General features: G+C 39.4%; 1 protein-coding gene across 1 annotated transcript in view; it reads left to right on the forward strand.

Annotated features, from left to right (window-relative positions):
- The first annotated feature begins 1504 nt into the window (after positions 1–1504).
- The window catches only part of CLGN (calmegin), a 37680-nt gene continuing 21465 nt past the window's right edge, over positions 1505–17719 (forward strand). Inside the window, exons 1-3 of the mRNA XM_036240428.1 lie at positions 1505–1617; positions 14513–14665; positions 17083–17156. Coding sequence (XP_036096321.1) covers positions 14522–14665; positions 17083–17156 — 218 coding nt within the window. The 5' untranslated portion in view covers positions 1505–1617; positions 14513–14521. The remainder of the gene's footprint in view (positions 1618–14512; positions 14666–17082; positions 17157–17719) is intronic.

Here is a 17719-nt window from a genome sequence, read left to right on the forward strand (position 1 = left end):
TGATTAATATAAAATTCCTAAATTTAATATTAGTAGATTCCCAAGTCACTAAGAAAATAACACACCATAACCTGTTTTTTATACCAGGAGTGCAAGAATGGATACTCCCTTAACATGGTATCTAGGAATAATACAGAAAATATTGCTGTTATTTTTGGTGAAGAAAGTCAATTTTGCATTGTTTATTTCAATGTAAATAAAATGTTTTGTTTTTTTAAAAAAGACTGCCTGATAAATTACACATATGAAAAAGTACTAAAAATTATTTGTTGATATGAAATTAGAATCTTATTGGGTGTCCTGTGTTTTAATTTGCTAATTAAAATTTGACAATCATGATAAAATATACATGCCTCAATCCTAGATGGTTCTTATTTAATGAGGAAATACTGGAGGCATTTGTACCAAGGTCAGGAATAGGGCAAGATTTTTTTAGTTTTCAATTTCTTCATTGCAAATTGAATATATCCCTCAGAAATCCTTTCCAGCAAGAAGTGTCTTGGTTATGGGCCACGGAATTATGTTGAATAATAAAAGTTGGAAAGACTGAAGAAAAAATATTACAAACTACCTCAAAATAATGTTTTTAAGCAATAAACACTATTCAAACACACTCCAGAAGGTGACATTGGCCACAGTCTAGAGATGGTGGCCTTACGGCTGACGCAGTGTTCTTGATGTCTAGCCAATAATTACTGTGCCTGAATCCTTATCAATCTCTTAATCTGATACTTTTTAACAGGGGCATCACAAGTCAATACTTTATTCCTCCAATAAAATTAAATCATGACTATAGCAAATTCAAAGTCAAGATTTCTTATAAAATATTAGTAAAAGCTGCAAAATCCAACGTGGGGGGGGGGTGATTCAGTTGTACATTTGCACTGTATTTCATTTTTGGTGTGCTGGGTTAAAACTACAAGTTCTGAAAGAGGCAGGCCTGGATTTCCACCCTATTATTTCCACATTTACTGGTCAAAGCCCCTGGCAAGTAATTACCTTCAGTGTCTTCACCTGGGTGGTTGTGACGGTTAAATGAGATCATGGATGTAAAACCCTTACGAGTCCAGCGAGCACAATAAACGCCAGCAATTCTTAAGAGTCTTTCGGAAAGCAACACCATAATGTGTTTGTGTTAACATTTACGGTATCTGTGTTTATCACACACACGACACAGGAAGGCTTCCTGCTGACCGCGGTCACCTCTCCGGACCTAAGGAGCTCGAGGGACCGCCGGGGGCACTAACCCGACGCTGCTCAAACGCCCGAACTACAAAGAGCTCAGGACCCCATCCCGGGCACCGGGAGGCAGAGCCCGCCGGCGGCGGAGCGGGCAGGCGCTCGGCGGGGGGGAGGAGTCGCCGGGCTACCAAGAGGCACCCCCGCCCCCAGCCCACCCAGCAGCCGTCCGCGCGGCCACGCGCCAGTGGGCGGCCGTTGAGCCCCGCGGTGCAGGTGCGCGCGGCTCGCGCCTCGGGCCGCCGTCGCACGCGCATGCGCAGTTAGCAGTCGCTGCCGGGTAGCCGCGGGCGGGACTGGTCTCGGGAGACGCGGGGACCAAGTGGCAGCAACTCGGACATATGAGCTGCCACTGCCGAAAACGGGCCCGCAAGACAGGTGCGTGGGCAGTAAGCCACCTTCCCGCGGCCCTTCGCGCTCCGGCTGGGGTGAGGAGTCGGAGTCATCGCTTCTTGCCCCGGGGCGGGGGTTCCTGGGACGCACCCCTTTCTTTGGCGACCCGCCAGGTTTAACAGGTTGGGGCCAGGTGAGGGAGCGGACGTTGAGTTCGGGGGTGTGGGTGCCACGGGTGATTTCCCGGGTGGGCTCTCCCGGCCTTGGGCGGCGGGAGTTGATGCCACCGCGGGTCCGTTGGGTCCCCTGGCACTGCTGTGTCCACCTGCTGCGCTGGGGCCCGGGGGCGCGGGGGCGGCCAGGTGCCCTCCGGCCCGGGCTGCCCCGAGGGCTGGGGGGCCCCGGGGAGACGAGTCCGTTAACCCAGCGGTTAACCATTTCAGCCCCGTTCCACGCTCGAGCTCGGGTGCGCGCTCCCGAGGGGTGTGGAGGGGACGGGCGTGGGGGCATCGCAGCTGCTCATCCCACCGACTATTTCTCTCAAAAAACGTGAACAAAACCGACACAGGCTCAGTTTACTCAATCCCTGCCTCTGAAAAGGCGAAAGGACCCAACCCTCACCGAGGCGGGGGCCTGTGACTCCTGGCCACTCCCTGGATGCTGCCTGGAGCCCGGCGTGCGCCCTGGGGACGGACAGACTGGGTTGGGTGAAATCCAAAGAAGCCCAATTACTAGAGACTCATTATCGCCTAAAGCCTGTTTATGATCAGTCAGACGCTCTAGCTGGTTTTATTTATAACGTTTCCCCAAGTAACAAGGAGGAGGCATTTGCTTGGGATTTAAAAGCAAATGACAACAAAGCTCAGAAGAGGGAGAGAGAAAGTATCTCGAATGGCCACCGGGAGGAGTCTCAAATTAGAAAAGAGTTCATTTATAAAGGAACATTTTGATATGTAAAAGCCAATGAAAACCCTGGGCTAGCCTCAAGATTTTGCTTGCTTTAACATTTCTACACCACCCTAGGTCATTGAATCACTCGGGTAGCCCTCCTTTCGGTGATTGTAAGTTTGATTTCTTTTCAGTTTATACAGTTTTGCCTTCACATCTAATCGGTTCGATCTTCCCGTCACATTTACACTTTATTTCTAAATCTTTAGAATAAGGTATTCTATATTCTTTATTTATCTGGTTGGTAAAGTTAGCGATGGTGTTTGTGAATGTTGTATGTTGATGGATCTGTAGAAATTGAACAGTGTTGTTAAGTTAGCCTTATTGCTTCTTTTCAGTACCTAATAAGTTTTATTACTTTAAAATAGAAAGCTAGAATCGTTAACTTTAATGGACCGTTGGATCATGTATTTTGATCCTTTTACGGAACAAATGATAAAACAGGCCCAGAGCAGTTTTAACCCCTTTCCTTTAAAATAATAGGACGAGAAACTGGTGCCACGGTGCCAAGTTCAGTGTATTTTCTGTTACATCTTTCTGTACTTGAGTTCCTGGAGCTGCATGACAAAATTTTAAATAATAGTGACTTTCAAACACTATTTTTGAGGCGCACTAGTGTTGGATGAGTCCCCAGTTGGCCATTAAACCTGCATAGCGGAAAGGCATCTCAGTTATAAGAATAGTGTATAGGAAAGCGTGAATGTGTTAAATGGGTGAGCGTTGAAGAGAGTGAAAGAAGTGAGTTTTATTTTTTATTATTATTTTTTTTATGAGTAAAGTTATTTTTATTTATTTATTTTTTTCACTTCAAAATTGGGATTTTTTTTTATGAATTTTTATTTATTTTTTTGTTACAGATATTTTAACTTTTTACCCCATTGGCACCCCCCACCCCACCCCACCTCCGCCCTGTCCCCGGCTTAGTTGTCCATGTCCATTGGTCATGCATACATGCATATAAGTTCTGTGGTTTATCTCTTCCCACCCCCCCACCCCCATCTGAGGGATGTCAGTCTGTGCCCTAAGGAAGTGAGTTTTAAAGAGGCAGAATTTAGGCTGAGAACTACAGAAAACTATTGAACATTTTTATAATTAGTGAAATTAGTTGCTTTTTTGGTTTTGTTTTTAGAGAACTCAGACTAGAGAGAAAGTGGTGGAGGGTAGATTGGAAGATTTGAAGATTGGCAAGAGTGGAATTGAAGAGGTATAGTGGGAGTTTACTAATCCTTTTCAGAAAGGGCGGGTTCCTTTCCCATTCTTAAAGCTGAGGCATGGGGACAGAGAGAAACATTTAAGAAATACCCAAATGTATTTAGTTACCAATGTCACAGGTTCAGTGAGAAAAAAATAGTTTTAAGATCATTGTTGACTGGAGGTGCTGTTAATGGGAGGAGGGAATTAAGGAGACAGAGAAGCAGCCTGGGGAGGAAATTCCAAATTCAAATTAATGGAGGCTTTGGGACATCCTTGAAGATGGATGATGATTTGAAACTAAAGAATGAGTGACCTCTGAACTGTGAATAAGATGTGAATAAGAAAAGCCAGTTTTTAGCTGGCTTTTCCAGATGCAAGTCATGAATATAGGTAATATAAGAAGAAAGCCTGGGGATAGAACCCTAAGGAGCAGCAATATTTACAGAAGATTAGATAAAGAAAGTGCCCATGAAAGAGGTAGAGAAAAGAGAGTCAAGAATCAGGAATGGTACCTTAGAAGTCAGGGAAGAAGAGGGCTTCAAGGAGGAGGCAGTCAGCAAGGTCAGGAGGAGCAGTAGGACTAAAAAATGCTGTTTGCACTTATCAGCTAAGACTTGGTTGGTAGAAACAGTTTCAAAGAAGCCATAAGTAATGAGCACCAATAAAAGTATTGGTTTTTCATTGCTGCCATAATAAATTAACACAAACTCATCAGCTTAAAGAAACACAAATTTATTTTCTCACAGTTCTGTAGGTCAGAAGTCTGACCCAGGTCTCACTGAGCTAGCATCAAGGTGTCAGTCAGCAGGGCAGCATTCTTTGCTAGAAGCTCTGGGGACACTCCACTTCCTTGCTTATTGAGGTTGGTGGCAGAATTCAGTTCCTGTGGCTGTAGGCTGAGGTTCCTGTTTCCTTGTTGACAATCATCTGAGGGCTCTTTTCAGCTTCCAGAGACCACCCACATTCCTCGGCTCATTCCCTTAGTCCATCATTAAGATCCTGTGGTAGGTGGAGTCCCTCTGGCTCTTCACATCTCTTCTGCTCCCCCCTCCCGCACTGACTTCCTCTTCCATTTTTAAGGGCCTATGTGATTATATTGGGCCACCTAGATAACCAGATCACTTTCCCTACTTTAGGGTCAGCTAATTAGCAACATTAATTCCATCTACAAAGTCCCTTTTCCTGTATGAGATAACATTCACAGGACCCAAGGATTAGGGTGTGGACATCTTTGGGGGGTTGTTATTCTGTCTACCATAGGAAATTAGAAGTATGAACAGCTAATGGCATTCTTTCTAGAAGCTTTTGTTAAGGAAAGGAAATACCTAGAGCCGTTTATGTTATCTAGCATGTGATCATTATAGTTTCAGAAGTAAGCCTTACTGCTTATTCTTGAGTTTTCAACTAAGAAATGCAAGTGTCTTCTTAACTATTCTGAAATTTAAGTGAACACTCTGTAAAATTTTAAAGTATCATAGAAATGTAAAGTAACACCATGACATTGTTAGTTTTTATATTTTTATGTAGCCTTAAGGTGCTTTAAAATCTTTGCTGCAAAGATTTTAAAGGCCATTTAACTAACTAAATATATGTGCATGAAATATAATTTGGATACACATCAAAATACAGGTTTTAAAAAGTAAAACCCACAGAAACTGGAATGTATGCCTAAAGGACAGAACATAATAAGAGAACATTTAACCCTTGTATTATAAATATAATACCACGTAGTGAGGATTAAATTATTAAACCTTCTAACGTTAGAGCCTTCGTGAAAGGCATATAGAGCTTGAACCCAACTTTGAGTCTTGCCTCTTCTATTTTGTATTCCTTGGTAAGTTATCTCCCTGAGCTTGACTTTCCTAATGTATGATGGGATATAGTACCTTCACCATAGTTCTGTCAAGATCGGTATTAACATGCTTTAAACACAGTAAGTGCTCAAAACAACATTACTCTTCTTGCTCCGCTCTTTCCCGTTCAGGTCCTTCCACACGCGGTTCCCTTTGTCCTTCCCCAGGGAAATCAGTCCTTCCATCCTTTGCATCGCACTTTAGAGGTAACTTTCTTCAGGAGGCTTTCTTTGTCCCTTCCCCTACCATGTCAATTCAGTTCCCCACTTACCAACTCTTACAACTGTGTAGCCTCTGCTTTCCATCCTACTGTAAGTTCTTCGAGATCAAGGGCCAAGTATGTTTTGCTAATTACTGTAAATTCAGTGTCTGACAAATGCCAGGCACATAATTGACCACCATAAATATTTGTTAAATGAATGTATGAATGATGGACTTTATTATCTACTGTCTAGCCTCCCCTGAATTTCTGGAAACATTAGCCATCACAAAATGAATTCTGAAGCATGCTAGTTTCTTCTGTGAGAAAACAGCTAGCTGTATTTCAAATCGAATCTTACAGCTTCTTTGGAAGAAGGCTGCCTGTCAACAATGTCAGTTACCTACCTCTCCACCTCATTTGTGATCCTTCAAAGTGAAGTTTCATGTGCTAAAATAGACAGATAATTCCAAGAATCCCCTTTAATTTTGGTGAAAATTTGTCCACTTTTATTTTTGTGATGTAGTAACACAAAACTTTTTAATTTTTGTGTTTATTTTCTGGAAATGTAAATTATGAATTGAGTTGTGTTCAAATGCGGCATGTCTATTGCAAGATTCTGAAATAACTCACAGTAAGAGATGTTTTTATATAGATGTAGAGTAGGACTTTAAAATATGATTAATTCCCCATACTAAAGTAGATCACAAAATAGCAAACTTTCTAGACCATTATATTCTTACACTATAGAAATGCTTTTACTGTGTTAAGTTTTAACAATGTTCTAACAAACTTCAGGTGTATTTACCATAACTATTTATCTCTCATAAAACCAAAAGACATCTGTTGTGTAAGGAATTGGTCCATAAACTTTTCTAGGAGTTAAATTCTAGAAAAGGATTTTTACCTCCAAGGAATTTGTAGACTTTTATAGATAGTGAATACTCCCTCATTTTATTTTTGTTTCCCCCTCAATAACTTAGAAACCTTTTTGCTAAATTTACCACTGCCAGGCTGCTACAAGAAACTCCTCTTAGTTGGTTGCCTAGTAATATCTATTTCCCTCCTCCCTGGAACCTTTTTCCCCCTGCCATTTATGCATTCATTCATTTATTTTATAAACATGTATCTTTTTGTATTTGTCATGTTCCAGCACTCTCTGGGGCACTATAAATACAGAAATGATAGAGAATTCCAGTCCTGGGTGAACTTATATTTATGTTTGTTTTGTGTTTTGCAAGTAGCCCCAAGCTCTTATTTTGGAACTATGTAGAAATAGTATAAATCCTAAATAAATAAGTACATGTATTATAATAATGTTTATGTAAAAATTATTTTGAATATGATGCTGTTTAGTCCGTCTTTAGTGTGTAGTTAGGTTTTAAATCCCAGTGCAGATTCATTCCCATATTCAGGATTTCATCCTCATCATTTCACTCATCTCAGACCTTCAGTAGCTTCTCATATTTATAACATTAGATCCCGACTCCTTGGATGCTTTGTAGCACACTGTTACGTAAACTGCCAGAAAGTTGTATTTTTAATGATTATTTCTGCTGTTATGGTTCTTTTCCTACTTTTGCTGTATTTCTTAAGGTATTTTTATTGTTTCTAGGTTCTTCCGATTTAGAAAAAGTTTAATTTTAGTTAACAAAATGTTTAGTAAATGTAATGCTCAAATAGAAAAAAGAAGAAAACCCAGAGGCCTAACATAGTTTCTAGTTACTGGAGATCCTGAGGAGTGGATGGCTGTGATGGTTAATTGTGTGTGTTGACTGAACCATAGAGTACTCAGATATTTGATCAAACTTTATTCAGATGTGTCTGTGATGGTGTTTTTATTTTTATTTTTTTATTTTTTAATCCTCACCCGAGGACATTTTTCAGTATTTTGTTGAGATAGAGTGGGAGGAAGAGAGAGAGAGAAACATCAACGTGAAAGGGACATATCGAGTGGCTGCCACCCACACGACCCAACCAGGGCCAGGGACAAACTGCAACCGAGGTACGTGCCCTTAGCAGGAACCGAACCCGGGTCTCTCCGGACCGTAGGTCGATTTTCTAACCGCTGAGCCAAACCGGCCAGGGCTGTGATGGTGTTTTTAGATGAGATTACATTTGAATGGTAGACTGAGTAAAGCAGATTGCCCTCCCCAATGTGGGTGGGCCTCATCTAATCGGTTGAATGCCTGAACAGAAAATAAAAGAGAACTACTGCTACCTTACTATTGAGCTGGGACTTCGGTCTTTTCCTGCCTTTGGATTTGAACTGAAACATTGGCTTCTCTCTCTCTCTTTTAAAATATGTTTTTATTGATTTTTTTCTTTTTGGCTTGGTAGGATTTGTCACCTTTTTTTTTTTTTTAATTTTTTTGTTGTTGTTGTTACAGATGTTTCTCCTTTTTTACCCCATTGGCACCCCCCTCCCACCCCCCTGCCCTGTCCCGGCTTTGTTGTCCATGTCCATTTATTGATTTTTTTTTAGGGCAAGAGAGATAGAAACACCCATGAGAGAGAAACATCGATCGGCTACCTTTTGCACTCCCCCTGTTGGGATCGAGGGTGCAACCTAGGCCTGTGCCCTGACAAGGAATTGACCTGGGACCTCTCAGTCCATGAGACAAAGCTCAACCCACTGAACCACACTGGCCGGGCCGAAACATTGGCTTCTCTTGAGTCTTGAGCCTGCTGACTTTCAGGCTGGAATTTACACCGGTGGTTCTCCTGGCTCTCAGGCTTTCAGACTCAGAGTAGGAATGCGTCATAGGGCCTCCCCAACTCTACTTCACCTGAGTCACACCTGACGCCAAAGAAAATATAGTCTAGTCTTGTTCCCTGGGGAAAAAAGTAGCTTGGTGATCAGCTGGTAATCTCTCCCACACTTTTCCAAAAATATTGAATATCCTGTGATCATCTTATTTTTAGTGCTCTAGCTACCCCTGCTGAGGAATGGTGCATTATTTCAATAGCAGTAAATGAACTGCACTTTATAATTTGTGATTTGGGGCTGGCAGTGAAGATTGAGCAGGGCTTTTCGGTGATAGTTGGTGAAATTCTTTGAGGTAGATTAGGCTGCTTGGTCTTGGTTTCAGAGATTAGGGAGAATGGCATCTCATACTTGGACAAAGTTACCTGTACTTTAATTTGTTATTGAAGAGCCCAGAAGCAGTGCAGAGAACATACACAAGATGAAAGATACATGCAAATGAAGATGCAGATGATGTTTGGTGATTTTAGCAACCTGTATGGATGAGGAATACACAAGAAGCATAGAACTCAGGCTTGCTATCTTTTATACATTTATAAGAAGGGCAGACGGCAGCATCAGCACTAAATTTCCCACCTTATACCATATGAACAAATTCTTGCTGCACTAAAACTATATAACTCAGAGTAATCATATAGATCAATACAGACATAGAGGACTTGAACAATACAATAAACCATTTGGACCTAATAGGACATATAAAACACTTTGCCTAATGACAGCAGAAAGAAAAATGAATACCAGTTTATTGAAAGAAATAGTAATACCAATATTTCTCTAATTCTTTCAAAAAGTTTAAGAGCATGGAACACTTCTAAACTCACTCTATGAGGGCAGCAGTAGCCTAATACCAACGTGAGACAAAGAAACTATAAGAAAACTACAGACCAGTATCCCTAATGAATAGTGATGCAAAAATTGTTACCAATAAAATGGTTATGCACCATGACCAAATGGGACTGTTATCCTGGAAAGCAAGGGTGATTCAACATAAGAAAATCATTCACATAAGATACATTACCAGATGGAGCCAAAAAAAAAACCCAAAACATGATTATCAATTGATGCAGAAATAGCATTTGACAAGATTCAGCACCCTTTTATAAAAAATACTCAAACTATGAATAGAAAGAAGCTATCTCAAAATAATAAAGGCTATATATGAAAAGCTAACATCATAGTCAGTGGTGAAGACCTAGAACAAAATAGGATGCCTGCTTTTATTACTTCTGTTCAATGTAGTATATGTTTCCCCGACTATCTGAAAGTAGATTGTTGCTATGGAAACTTTCACAGGTCAAAATGGTGAAAAGCAAAGAGTATCCCCCACTTTTAGAAAGCTGGGGATACCTATACTGGAAGTCTTAGCCAGATCAATTAGACAAGAAAATAAATAAATAAAAAGACATCCAAATTGAAAAAAATAGCCCTGGTAGGTTTGGCTCAGCGGTTAGAACATCAGCCCGTGGACCAGAGAGTCTAAGGTTCTATTTCGGTCAAGAGCACGTACCTCATTCATCTTGGCTCTGGTCAGGGTCTGCAGGAGGCAGCCAGTGGATGTGTCTCTTTCACATCAATGTTTCTCTCTCTCTCCTTGCCTTCCTCTCTCTCCCTCTCTCCTATACTATCTGAAGATAAATAAAAAATATCCTCGGGTGAGGATTAAAATAAAGAAAAGGGAGAAGTAAAATTATCTTTGTTAACAGCTATCATGACCTTATATGTAGAAAACCCTAAAGATTCCACCAGAAAACAAAAACAAACAAACCTTGTTTGGACTTATAAAGGAATTGTTGTTGCCAGGGACTTAGGAGAGGGGAAAATGTGGAAATTATTTGATGTGTGTAGTTTTAGTTTTGCAAGATGGAAAGAGCTTTGCAGATTAGTTGTACAACAGTGTGACTGTACTTAACACGACTGATCTGAACAGTTAAAATTGTTCTGAATGCTATGTGTATTCTACCACAATTAAAAAAACTGTACAAGTTAGTTACCACAAAGCTCCTGTGCAGGCCTGGCAATATCTTACTTCTTTTAAGAAACAATATGTGACAAACCCCACAGTTTTGTTTGGAGATTGATGTCATGTTGGCACCATAGTATAATAAACTTTCAAGTAATATTGTGAATTTTATGATGTAATTCTCAGTTGTCAGCTGGTGCATCACTGAGTAATGATAGGACACTGAAGAATTAAGCAGAAACCATTGGGTCTCCAATTCTTTTTTAAAAGGGCATAAATAGCAACAACAACCTTGGACTATATCATTTTCTTAATGGAAACATTTATCCTTTAAAACTGCAGTGTCTGCAGAACGGTGTGTGACCATTTGCAGTTTATTTTTAAGTATTTCACTTTGTATAGTAAAGTACATATGGCCATATCTGGGTAAATATCTTAATGGATTAGTACTAGTAGTAATGTAAATTTTCAAAATTTCTAAGAGGTTTGAAAATGCATGCTGTTAACATTTTTGTGATTTCTTTCCATTGCTTTATCAGTAAACATAAAATGATGCAGTGGGTAGAATTAAAATAAGAGGGAGCATGGCACATTGATGTAACCTCTCTGGATGCTAATCTTGCTTTGCATTTCTAATCATGTGACTTTGACCAGTTTTTTTGTAATCTCTCTGATTCCACTTCGTAGATTGGACGTGATAATGCCTATCCTAGTTCTTCCCTGGGCTGCTAAGATTAAGTTACCTGAGCAGGGTTCCAGAGAGCACAGCCTGCTTGCTTCCCATTGATTCTTCTCGGACAGGCCAGAACACCAGAGCTCAAACAAAGCACTTAGGACATTTTTTCCAACGAATTAATTATTAAGAACCCAATGTATGTGTTCATTTTGAAGAGAAGATATGGGTCTAAAGTAATATTATTCATTATCACTGCTATTATTATTTTATGCATTTCTGCTTTACTCAAATGTTATTGACAGTGAGTCAAGCAAAACACATTTAACATTGTATAAATCACGGAAGGCTCTAAAATTTTTAGAACAATGAAGTTTTTAGAGTTATTAACAATTAATAAGCAATTGCAAATATACTTATTTCTGTGCCAATAAGTGAAAATTAAACAAAAAAAAACCCTACCTCTTGTTATCGAGTCAAATTGCTCTCCTTCATTTACTTCCTGTCCATTACACTGCTTTCTTATTGTTCAGAGAGCTCACACTCTTCTAACATTGACAGCATGCATCACTTTTTATTGTTATCTTTCTCCTAGAGATGGTGGTATTAACACATCTTTTATTTTATTTTATTTTATTGATTGATTTTAGACAGAAAGAAAGTGAGAGGGAGAGAGAGATAGAAACATTGATGAGAAAGAACATCAATTGGCTGCTTCCTGCATGTCCCGCCCCCCACACTGGGGATTGGGCCCATAACCTGGGCATGTGTCCTGACCAGGAATTGAACCTGTGACCTCTTGGTGCATGGGTCGATGACCAACCACTGAGCAACACCGGCCGGACAACACATCTTTTAATATAGAATGTTCATATTATGGTAGAGTGGTGTTGATTTTTTTTTTACATGCATTTTCATGTTTTTCAATGTTATAGTAATAGCCAAAGACCTTTAGAAGAAATCAAGACAAACTAGCACACACATTTATGTAAAGTTTTGATTTCAATAGAAAGGGTTCTTATCAGTTGAGTTAACTATATGGAAAAGAACTTCTTATAGTCTGATGATTCTTTTTTACAAAAAGCTTTATTGATACCTTATTTGCAACTTCAAGTCACCTGTTTAATGCACCTGTTTAATGTGTGAAAGTCAGTGGGTTTCAATATACTTACAATTATGCAACCATTACCATATTCCAATTTTAGAACATTCTCATCACCCCTCTCCTCCAAATCTTTGTATCCTTTAACCCTTTCTTTCCACTCTTTTCCCTAGGTAATCACCTACCTATTTCCCATTTCCGTGGATTTGCCTGTGTCATTTATTTATTTATATCCTCACCTGAGGACATTTTTCCATTTATTGTTCAGAGTGGGAGGGAGAGAGAGGAAGAAGGAGAGAGATAGAGAAACATCGACGTGAAGGGACACATCGAGTGGCTGCCACCCGCATGACCAACCAGGGCCAGGGACAAACTGCAACCAAGGTACGCGCCCTTAGGGGGAACCGAACCCGGGTCTCTGGACCGCAGGCCGATGCTCTAACCGCTGAGCCAAACTGGCCAGGGCACCTGTGTCTTTTAAATTGGATCATTATACTATGTAGGTTTTATTATTATTATTACTACTGGCTGCTTTTACTCAGTGAAATGGTTTTGAGATCCTTATAGTATGTCAGTACTCCATTCTGTTTTATTGCTAAGTAATATTTGATCCTATGGATATTCCGCTTGTTGTTTGTCCAGACATCAGTTGATGGACATTTGGGTTGTTTCCACTTTTTGGCTATTGAGAAAAATATTTCTTAAAACATTTACATTGACGTTTTTGTGTGGAAATCTGTTTTCTTTACTTTTGGGTAGATACCTAGTAGTGGAATTGCTGGGTCATATAGTAATCCTATTTTTAACATTTTGAAGAACTGCCACACTATTTTTTAAAACTGTTGAGTTATTTTACATTTCTTCCAGCAATATATGAATGTTCCAATTTCTCCCACCCTCCCAATACTTGTCATTGTCTGTCTGTTATTACAGCCATCTGGTGGGGGCAGGATGCTGTCTCGGCAGTCCAGAGTTTCTTCAGCAGCCCATGTAGGCCTGGAGAGGTGTTCTGGATAAGAGTTCTCTCTAAGAAATTTACTTTTTTAAAAAAATTTATGTTGATGATAACTTTGAAAAATAGTAATAGAACTATACTCTGGATCATCTGTGTGACTGATCACCTTTTAACCAAAGACCGCCAGCCTATTTTAGTGTCTACAGTTAGTTGGTATTCACAAGTCCATTGGCACCAAAAAACAAAATTTGAATTGTTAACATGCGAGGAGGGCATAATATATAAATCATGTATTTTTGTCAAGAGGTAGCCAAATTATATTTGGCTTCTTCTCATCTCAATTAGTGCTCTAAGGAATAGACGTTTCGTAGTATTTGAATAGAGACGTGGTTAGATAATTGAGCCATCACAGTACTAGAGGAATGATAAATGCAAAAGAACTTCATCCATTGCAGTCAACTGATTGCAATAAAAGTCCCATATTTAGTTTGGTTTGTAAGCTGTGATTTGATTTCAGCAAAAGACTATCACATTAAATTGTGATAAAATTCTTTTTATTTAATTTTTGGTGTTGATCAATGTATTATGGCTTTATAATGATAAAATTTCCAATTGTATGTTTTTATGAACTTACGCAATATTGTGATATATAAAGCAACCTAAGCAAACACTTAGGAATCATCCTTTGTTCTTTCCGTTAATGAGTGCACTTATTATTTGAGTTTGGTGATCACTGCTCTGTATATCTGTAAGTCTGTGTCCTTGGCTCTTTGGTTTTCGAGGCAGGTCTGTAGCTCTAGAATCTGTGACCTGTGAGATTGAAAATTTGTGTTTTTACTTGGTCAAAGCATAATTTAAGTAATTTTCCTTCTTTTAAAATCCTCACCCGAGGATCTTTTTCTATTGATTTTTAGATAGAGGGAGGAAGGGAGGGAGGGAGGGAGGGAGAGAAAGAGAGAGAGAGAGAGAGAGAGAAACATCGATGGGAGAGAGACACGTAGATTGGTTGCCTCCCACAAGAGCCCACCCGACCAGGCCGGGATCGAACCTATAACCCATGTACATGCCCTTGATCAGAATCAAACCTATACCCCTTTGGTCAGCAAGCTGACACTCTTACCACTGAGCCAAACCAGCCAGGGCTTAAGTAATTTTCTCAATGATTTATTTTAAAATCCATCCTGGAAAAAAGGGGGTATTAAGGAGAAATTATTTCTGTGTAAGTATACTTACAAATATTTTTCACAACTTAGTATTATTTTCACTAATAACTTTTAATTTCACAGTTAATCAGTATGCATTCCCAAGGATTTTGGCTATGTTTGGGTCTTCTCTGCATCTCAGCTAATGCAGAATTTATGGCTGATGAGGTTGAGATGGCAGACTCTGATGAGAATTCAGAAGAGACTGATGTGAATGAAGATGAACTGTCCTCGGAGGTAAGGTTATTGAGAAACCCACTGTGAATGATTACTTCACATCATACATAGGAGTGGCTAATCTCTTAAGGTTTATTTCAGTCAAAATAGTCTTCATTTTCTAAATAAATAGAAAACTGCTTTTTCCCTACTACTTGTGTTTTCAAGTGCCTGTGAACGACCGAAGTTTGTGCATGGCACTTAGCATGGTGTATCAGCACATCGATGTGGGCAGGTTCTCCTGTCCAGGCGGGAGGAGTTGGTCCCTGGCTGAGAGGCAAGGGCTTCCAGCTATGCAGAAGGGTTTCCATCTGACTTCGGACGCCGCCAGCTCTCCTTAGGTACAGGAAACTTCGTATTATTGGCAGTTCTCCTGGAAGTAAAGTAGGTAGCTTTTCTTTGTTGCTTTGAGGAAAGAAAATACTAAATAGGAGGGTAAATTAGAAAGGGAAGTGAGGATGAGGCCGGCAGTTAGCAAACAGCTGTGTCTGTCTCAGCACTGGTAGCTCTCAGTCCATGGGAGCTCTCGCGTGGAAAATGTCCACATATAACAGTAGGGCGATCGGAACTTCTTTCAGAAATTTTTGATGGTGAGAGAGCATCAGTTGTATTCTGCCAGCTACTGCTTGGAGGGTGAGAGTAATATGTAGCATAGACTTCTTCTAGAGTTTTTATTTGCAAATGCAAGTGTTGTTCAGCTTTGTACAGTGAATACTCATTCTCCCATTAAATTTTAAGTTCCACAAGCATATTCTTTTATTTATTGATTTGTGTGTTTGTTTTTTTTTAAAGAAAGAGGAAGGGAGAGGGAGAGATGGAAACATCAATGAGAGAGAACATCATTTGGCCGCCTCCTGCATGACCCCACTGGGGATTGGGCCCACAACCTGAGCATGTGCCCTGACCAGGAATCGAACTAGCGACCTTTTGGTGCATGGGTCAGTGCTCAGCTACTGAGCCGCACTGGCCGGGCACAAGCACATTCTTTTAAAACCTAGTTCTATGAACCACAGAAAGTAAGTAATCAAAGTACTAATGTCTGAATTAGATACACCTGCTACAGGGTGCTTGGCGGTGAATACTTCAAACAAACTGGCAGATACCTACCCCTCTTAACTCTAATTGGTGATAATTTGAAAAGGTGCTGAGAAGTGGGAAAGAACAATTTTTATTTTTGACCCTTCTAATTGCGTAGCATGAGTACTCTAGATGTGGTAAAGTATAGATAAAGGGCAAAATAAACTGCTAGTGACGTAAATGGTCTGACAGAGTGATGCCTCTGTGACACTACTGCCCGTGTTCTCTGGTGCCGATCCATGAACACAGAGAAAGCCGGGAACTTGTAGTTGATGACTGTGTTGTTGGCAGAACCTTGACCCTGTCAATAATTATGTGGAATCTTATTTAATTACCAATTTTCCTCCCTGTAACAGACAGAAAATGTTATACTATCCGGCCAGCGTAGGGACAGTGAAAATAGAAAACACACTTCTGCATCCTTTTCTCTAAAGGCTAAGAGAAGAACTCTCATACTTAATCATATAAGTAACATCACAAAGGCTGATTCAGAACGGACCAAACACATTTGGCAAAATTTAATCATTCATCATCAATTCTTGATAATTTGTCAGTAAACTAATCTTTTAAGTTCTTTTGTTGGTATGTTCTATATAGTGTAGTGGTTAAGTGTACAAGCTTTGGAGCCTGGCAGCCTGGACTCATATCCTATAGTTATCTAACTGTAGACAGTGGGCAAGTTGCTTAGCCTCTCTCTCTCCTGTAGTTTCATCACACATGAAATGTACAACAACAGTACTTTCCTCATAGAGGTATTGTCAGGATTTAAAGAACCCCCTTATCTCTGCCGCCGCCCCCGCCGCCCCCACCCCCTATTGTTATCATCATCACAGCAGCTATGCAGATAATGTGCTTTGCAGTGCTTTCTCTATTGAATGTTTTTCTTCCTTAGGTTTCTAATATCTCAACCTAGTATCACCATTCTCTAGTCATGCATCAGTGAAATTACTTTTAAACTAGTCTACATGCTTACTAAATTCTTCATCTTATAAAACATATCATGCTATTTCTTTTGCTTCTAATGATTTATATCCTCAAATATTGTCACCTGTTAGAATTATTTTAAGGGCATGTTAAGTGTATCATGAGGCCTTATCTAGTACTTTTTCCTGTTCCTTCTGTGTTAGAAGGAATCAGTACACCCTCTATTTGCACATAAAGTGTTTTTTTTCCATCATCATATCTCATATTCTCTTGTATCTTATCACTACCAGGATACAAAGTCTTGAGGTCAGAAACCATGTTACCTTTTATCTATATTACCTATATGTCCATTACATAATAGGTTGTTAACTAATGAGATTATTTAATTAAAATATTTGTGAAGATGAATAACTAGATTTTAAAACATTATTTTCTAGATTAAATATAAGACACCTCAACCTATAGGAGAAGTATATTTTACAGAAACTTTTGATAGTGGAAGGTTGGCTGGGTGAGTACTCATTCCAGAGAATGTTTTCCTTTACTTGATCAGCTTTTTTGAAATTATTGGTTATTGGCCTATGAAAATTACCTCTACTATGGAACTATAAAAAAAATGTTAAAGTGCTTTATTTGACAGTGTAAACCAGTACCTTAACACATTTTTATTATTGATAAAAATGTTTAATTTGAATAGTTATTTATATACAGAAAGTAAATGAATTATGAAAATAAAGTAAAATTTATAATATTTCTTCATCCTTTAGGGCAGATATTAGTAATCTAATTTCACATGACAAATTTAATTTACTCTTCCATTCCAAATAATGGTAAATCAATAAGAGTTATTGCTTATTATTATATGCCAACACTGTCCTAAGTAGGTAGGTAAGTACTATCTTTATCTCGTCTTGTAGGTGAGGAAAACGAGGCTTAGTGTATCTGATCCATTATCATACAGCTAATAAATTGCAAATTTGATTTAACTCTAGGCTTGCAGGATGATGTATTGATGTCCTTATTTAGCCTCTGAGTATTTGTTTCTGAATGAGAAGTGACTGTTGGGTATTCTTT

The sequence above is a fragment of the Molossus molossus genome, unplaced genomic scaffold (genome assembly GCF_014108415.1).
Source record: "Molossus molossus isolate mMolMol1 unplaced genomic scaffold, mMolMol1.p scaffold_m16_p_4, whole genome shotgun sequence".
NCBI lineage: Eukaryota > Metazoa > Chordata > Mammalia > Chiroptera > Molossidae > Molossus > Molossus molossus.